Genomic DNA, 7,288 nt, shown 5'->3' with positions numbered 1-7,288 from the left:
GCCTTCGTGGATTCTGTTGTTGATAGGCTCGTTATCAACGTAGCAGGTGACACTTCCAGAACTGAAATGTATTTCTCGGATTTGGATAAGGGAGCTAAGAGATTACCAGACAACTAACTGTAAGTAATAGGTTCAGTGGCTTCGATATTTAAGCATACGGTGAAATCCTTCAATACTCTCTTATGTTACACAGAGCTTATGCAGACAAACTACCTTGTGGTTAACTCAGGAATTTTCATTCTGGTTTTTAATTACAATAGTACATTACCTAAAAACGATAACGTGTTGCTGGTTTCATCTAGTTGTCTACGGAGCGTATTGTGGGAGATTTTCAGAGTATTATTTCATTTTGCTTAAAAATTAAATGACATTCAAAGCTGTATTGCTGCCGGCCGCGGTGGCCAAGCGGTTCTAGGTGCTACAGTTACAGTTGCGGGTTCGAATCCTGCCTCGGGCATGGATGTGTGTGGTGACCTTAGGTTAGTTAAGTTTAAGTAGTTCTAAGTTCTAGGGTACTGATGACGGTAGAAGTTAAGTCCGATAGTGCTCAGAGCCATTTGAACCGGTTTTTGAAGCTGTATTGCTCCTCTGCTCGTCTCCTTTTACGTGTGAACTGCAGCTGGCAACGTCACTGCAGTCTAACTGTACCAGCTGGCCGGCCAGTGCTGTCCAATTTAAATGCGCTGGTAAATCTGTTGTCCCGTATTATCGGTAAGTATCTGTGCGATTAACGCATAGCACAAAACATACCCTGCGCGACCGCTACAGTCGCAGGTTCGAATCCTGCCTCGGGCATGGATGTGTGTGATGTCCTTAGGTTAGTTAGGTTTAAGTAGTTCTAAGTTCTAGGAGACTGATGACCTCAGAAGTTAAGTCCCATAGTGCTCAGAGCCATTTGAACCAAAACTTACTGTTATTATCATACTTGACAGTACTCGAGACAGCTTGGCTGCAGTCCCACGTGAAACAGAAATCCAGTGAGGTTCCAGCAAATGTGGAAGAATACATAGTGTAATGTTTACATAAGGTTTATTCTTATGATGAGTTGATTATAATCCGCTGGGTGTATTCGTGCCGGGGACCAGCACACCTTCCCGGTCGTGAAGCGGCTCACTAGACGGCGCGGCTAGCCGGGCGCTCTCTGTTCAGTAGGTTCAGATCAGTTCTGAGCTTCTCATGGCTTGGACGTTCCAGCTGCGAGGCGGATCATTGCAGAAGTAGTGCTGATAATGTGGTAGTTGGTAGTCCAACACCATGATTATTTCACCCACGACGCCATTGCTGTTTCAGTCTGCTCTTTCTTGCACTTGGACCGTTCACTGTTTCTATTTTGTTTCTTTTTCATAGTTCAGTACATCTTCCTGTTTTCATGCTTGATCTGATTCAGTTTTTGACGGACTATCCAGTGGGTCATCTTACCATTAAATCTGGGGGGTATGCGATGGGGAGTTTCCCTTGTCAGTGTACAGTGTGCCTCCCAGGCGGCTGGGGCTTACGCGACTGACGAGCGCCGCCTGCTGCAGGTGGTGGGCCTGAGCGTGGTGGCGGCGGGCGGCGTGCTGCTGACCGACTCTGGCCGCGTGCTACTGTCGCGCCTGCTGACGTCACACGACGCGCCGCGCCAGCCGCTCTTCTACTACGTGGGGCTGGCCGCCGTCTGCGCAGGCGTCGTCGTGGCGGCCGGAGGCGTGCTGGGCTGCTGGGCCGCCAGCCTGCACAGCCGCTGCTTCCTCGCCGTGGTGGGTGCGGCATGCGCGTAGCGTTTAGAGGGGAGAGGCGGCGCCTATAGTAGTAGCCAGAGATGGGAAAAACCTCTCTGCTAAAACCGATACCGTTATTTTAGTTGCCGTATTTTACGGACTACAAGACACACTTTTTTCTTCGAAATATTACCCTCCAAAATTAAGATGCATCTTATACTCGAAATTATTACAAAAATGCCCAGTATTTGAATTAAAATTTCCACTAGTCTTAAGAATGGCGTATATTCGATGTCGCGGGCCATGAATATACGTTCTGGGTGCTCACAAATTTTTACATTCAGATAAATTTGAGTGTGTGAAATTAATAGCATCTGCTGTATAACACTTATTCTTATCAACAGGTTTATACAACTACAGTCACAGCCAATAATAAGAATAATAATAATAAAATGCGTAACTTATCTGACAAAGCCGGCCGCGGTGGCCGAGCGGTTCTAGGCGCTTCAGTTCGGAAACGCGCTGCTGCTACAGTCGCAGGTTCGAATCCTACCTCAGGCACGGATATGTGTGATGTCCTTAGGTTAGTAAGGTTTAAGTAGTTCTAAGTTCTAGGGGACATATGACCTCAGATGTTAAGTTCCATAGTGCTCAAAGCAATTTGAACCATTTTTTTATCTGTCGTTGTGGAATTTTGTTTTTTGGGGAGTCAGGGATTTTCCCTGCCTCGAGACGACTGGGTGTTTTGTGTCATCTTCATTATCATCATGATCATTCATCCCCATTACGGTTGGAATAAGGCAATGGCAATGGCAATGGCAAACCACCTCCACTGAGCGAGGTGGCGCAGTCGTTAGCACACTGGACTCGCATTCGGGAGGATGGAAGTTCAATCCCGCAACCGGCCATCCTGATTTAGGTTTTCCATGATTTCCCTAAATCGCTCCAGGCAAATGTCAGGATGGCTCCTTTGAAAGGGCATGGCCAACTTCCTTCCCCGTCCTTCCCTAATCCGATGAGACCGATGACCTCGCTGTTTGGTCTCTTCCCCCAAACAACCCAACCCTCTTCCTCCCCTCCAGTATCGCTCAGCAAACCACCTCCACTAGGACCTTGCCTAGTAGGCGGTGCGGGTCTCCCACATCGTCACCTACGCTCCTCGGAGTATGGGACCTCATCGTCATCCTCACATAATTAAGTAAAGTTTAGGGCAATAACTAAATAACGTGTAAACTTTCGAGCTCTCCACTTCGCATTTTTGTGTAAGAGAGAGTTGTCTGTCTTTTCCATTTTTCGGACAAATGTTCAAGCTCCCTATCAGACGTATTAGTTCACAAATTTAATTCCGGGCTGAAAATCAGATATTCTTACGCTGCACTCGCACACCACTTCTCTGTTAAAAGTTCGTTTGTAGTCACTCTCAGTTGATTTCGTCACTCTCTCAATCAAAGGATCTGTTCTCGGAGGCCCTAGTTCCTTTGCGGCTAACTTTTCCTGGTAACTTACTTTTATGTTCCCAGAATGAGATTTTCACTCTGCAGTGGAGCGCGCGCTGATACGAAGCGCTGGTGGATTAAAGCTATGTGCCGGACCGAGATTCGAACTCAGGGCCTTTTCGCGGGAAAGCACTCTATGGACTGAGCTACCCAACCACGACTCACGATCCCTCCTCGCAGCTTTACTTTTCTGCTAGCTGCCGGCATTTAAAATGTTTACACTGCACACGAAAGCCGATTCCCACACAGTAAACAAACAACTCCAAACACAAAGTGGAAATGCTTAAACCAAATATTAAATATCTACCAACATGGGCATACCCAGCGAGGGACAGGGGGGGGGGGGGGGGGGTAGCTGCCCCACCCCCCAGAAGATATTCGAACTCGTTCGTGCAGATCCGGTAGTAATTTTTTCGTCTTCAGCGCGATACTGTCAACAAATCCTAGAAGATCGTTAATGAATTAAAAATTTGTATTTTTAAACAAGTGCATTCTTATATTTATAATGTTTATTGAAAGCAGTTTTTCACTAGTCTACTGTTTTATTTAATAAGAAATGCTGTATGTTGTCTCGAGTCCTTGTTTCCTGAGACTAGTATGACCTGCCCCCCCCCCCCCCCCCCCCCATAGTTCAGATCCTGGGTACGCCCTTGTCTACCAACATGGGCACTTGACTAGAATACAAATGAGGCGCTGAGATCCACAAGGACCTAAAGCACACCACTGTTGATTCCACTTTTAAGTGAGTATCAGAGAAAACAGCGATACAGCTTTTCGTGAATTTTAATATACGCAATGTGGCCCTACAACACAGATAAATCTCAACAGATTTCAGAAGCATGAATAAATGGTACAATCTGACAATCGATAGTGATGTGCTTTAGGCCCTTGTCATTCTCAGTGCCTCAAATGGATTACTGTATGATAAAATTCATAACTTAATATACTACGACTCATTGAAACCAACAAAACAGGTTTACTCTCAGTACCACTTTAAAGCCATATACTGAAGTCTGATGTAATTTTACTACAGTGTATGTGAGTGAATTAGGATATCTGAGGCGTGTGCTATCATCTAGCAGTGTTTATACCGAGTGAACGGGGATAAAAATGTGCTGTAATGTGCTACTGCATGGGGGCACTGACGTAAATTTCTGGTTGCATAGCAAGGGCTAGCTGTTCATGTCGTGAACCGCGCACGTTGTCTGTGAAATTTGCATGTTTTTGGCCCAGAAGCCAATTACGTCACGCGAATTGCGCATGCGCAAAAGCTCCTTAAACCTTGCACGACTGAAGATGTGCTCGCGCCCCTGATGCCAAGTTTCACGAGTTTAGAGGGGCAGTAGCCGTATATTTCAGAGTACAGTATCTATGTTAAGTTTACAGCATTCAAGGAAAAATAATCAACAAATTCGCAACATATCGAGAGTTAGGGTGTCTGCGTGTTCTTGTGCCCTTACACAACACCCGCCACTGCCATCTGGCAACATTGGATTCAACTGCCAGCAGCAGTGCACCTATACAAAAAACATGAATTGCGGGGATTCACAAGTTTGCTATCATCTCAACTCGCAAACACAAACCCAGAAACACTATCTAGCCTGTGATGCGTCATTGCAGTCTATGGTGCGAGTCAATTTGAATTGAAAGTGAGGTATGTCATCGCTAACAGTACAATATTTTTGTTAGTACCTAGTTTCGTAATGGTAAAAAATAAAAGGTACTGACATGATGCAGGCTATAAATTCAAAGAAACAGCATATGCAGAAGAACACAGAAAGAAAGCAGTTGAACGGAACTTGGTCCCTCCATCGACATAAAAAATCAGTTGTGATTGGCAGGTTAATAAAGGAGGAGTGAAAATATAAGGAAGACTAAATGTGTAAATAAAGGACTGAATGCAAAATGGCCAAACGTAGAAGGTGACATTTTAAAATAGATTCAAGGACACTGTCAAGATGGTATTGGATTTAACACAAAATGATTCACATACACGTTCGTGAGCTAGCACTACTTTGGAAAGGTTGGAGTTGGTTGGCGCCACAGGTTCATGAAGCGTCATTGTCTTAGCATGCGAACCATAACCTAAATATCGGAGAAGATGTCACAAGAGTATGAAAAGAAACTACCATCTTTCCATCGCATCGATGGGGAACTAAGCCAAATAGAGAAAATTTATGAAACTCCTCTGATAATTGACTTGCCGAGCAACAGAACTGCTGCCATGAAAGGTGTTAAAACTATAAAAAGAAATGGACATGAAAAATGCACTACAGTGCTGTTCTTTCATGTTGTGCTGACGGTACTAAACTTAATCCAATTACCATTTTCCAGCGCAAAACAATGCCAGAACCTTTTGAAATACCGCCAGGTGTTATTGTTCACGTACATGACAAGGGTTGAATGGACGAGGCTGGTATGAAATTATGGATTTATAGAGTGTGGGAAAGAAGGGAAGATGCTTTATTGAAGAAGAGTTCCCTTCTTGTGCTAGATCAGTTTAGCAGTCGATTGAAAAACTCTGTGAATGAGAAATTGAGACAGGAAAATATAGAGCTTGCTGTTATTCCGAGAGGACTTAATTCACATTTGTGGCCTCTTGATATCTCGATAAATAAACCACTTAAAGGGTATAAGAGAGAGGAATGGAACAAATGGATGATGGATGAAACCCACCATGAATTCACTCCGAAGGGAGCTTTAAAACGACCTACAAGTGCGTCACTGGATAAAACAGTCGTGATCTAGAGTGAGAGAAGACATTATTGTAAAATCCCTCAAGAAATGTGGCATAAGTAATGCCCTTGATGCCAGTGAAGATCATCTTATATCTGAAAAGGACAAATTACGACGACCAAGGGGAAGAAGAAGCAAGTTCAGATGACGATTTTCAGGTGTTTTAAAGGCCAGTTCGATTTTATAAACTAAGAATTTTTTTGGCTGGCAGAAATGTAATTTTATAGTCCATAAAGTGTGGTATGAATAGCCGGTATTTTCGATATATGTTTACTCTCGGTTATAACTTGTTTTTTTGTGTTTTATCAATAACGGACTAAAAAACGAAATATCGATTGCCCGTAGCAGCAGCTCTAAAATTCTTCGTTTCTAATAACACGTGGCATAAGAATTGGTACAGCATTACAGAGACAACAATGCCCCCGTTGCTGTCGTCGCCAGACATCCTTTGTATTGTAGAATGGCATCGTCCGTAATCTGGAAATACTTTTACAAAGTAATTTAGCAATGAAATACAATCCTTCATTTGTTTTAAAATTGGTTTGCCACTTCTATGGGATAATAAAACAGGAAGGAAATTATGGTAACAGTAGTAAATAAAAAGTTAACGACAATTCATATTATACAATAAAAATAAAAAGTATCTGATCCACTGGCTATGTCTTCGCAATAAACCTTTATCTGTTTGTAGCCACTGAAAACGAACAGAGTAACACGAAAAAGAGTTCTTCAACCTTAGTTTGTACCATTTAGCATTGACTATTCTAATCCCCAAACAGTGGTATGATCCCCAATCAAAATATGATATTTGAGCAGTTAAAGAAATTAGACTCAATAAGAGAAAACTGGTGACTTTTTGTAGTATTCAACCACTTATCACTTCTGGAGAAAAGCAGCGAACGTTGATAGACTCAGTTTCCTATTAGTTGCGTATTTAATTTAATTTCAACATATCTTGAAACTGAGATACTCAAAATTTTTCAATCTTTATTGGACGCCTACTATTATAGGAAATAATAGGAATCGGTTATTTTGAGCGGTTTTAACAGTCAGGTTAAAATGATGAGGGGAGAAAAAAAGACGATATAATGCAAAACTTATTTTTTCAGCTATAACCGCCTTCCCCTTTAGTAGCCCAGTCTAAAAAGGGAAAACAATCGTGGAATCGCGAGTTGTTTGCACAGTGGTAGAAGGGATTGTCATGAACAACATAGGGCTACTAAAATTGCCACCGGTGGGGTGTGAGAGTGGTGTTGAGAGGAGGTGATGGGTATGTTTAAAGGTCACTTTTTTATGTTTTTCTTGAGTAACTCGAAAACTGTGACATCTACCGAAAATGTTTGTTGTTGTGGTCTT

The 7,288-nt window shown here is 42.9% G+C and overlaps 1 protein-coding gene across 1 annotated transcript in view; it reads left to right on the top strand.

Moving 5' to 3' along the window:
- Window positions 1–1,436: 1,436 nt before the first annotated feature.
- The window catches only part of LOC124709018 (CD82 antigen-like), a 66,133-nt gene continuing 60,281 nt past the window's right edge, over window positions 1,437–7,288 (top strand). Inside the window, exon 1 of the mRNA XM_047240665.1 lies at window positions 1,437–1,739. Coding sequence (XP_047096621.1) covers window positions 1,437–1,739 — 303 coding nt within the window. The remainder of the gene's footprint in view (window positions 1,740–7,288) is intronic.

This window comes from Schistocerca piceifrons, chromosome 7, assembly GCF_021461385.2.
Source record: "Schistocerca piceifrons isolate TAMUIC-IGC-003096 chromosome 7, iqSchPice1.1, whole genome shotgun sequence".
NCBI classification, from domain to species: Eukaryota; Metazoa; Arthropoda; class Insecta; order Orthoptera; family Acrididae; genus Schistocerca; species Schistocerca piceifrons.
The sequence above is the reverse complement of the archived record's forward strand: the minus strand, read 5'-3'. Positions and strand labels throughout refer to the sequence as shown.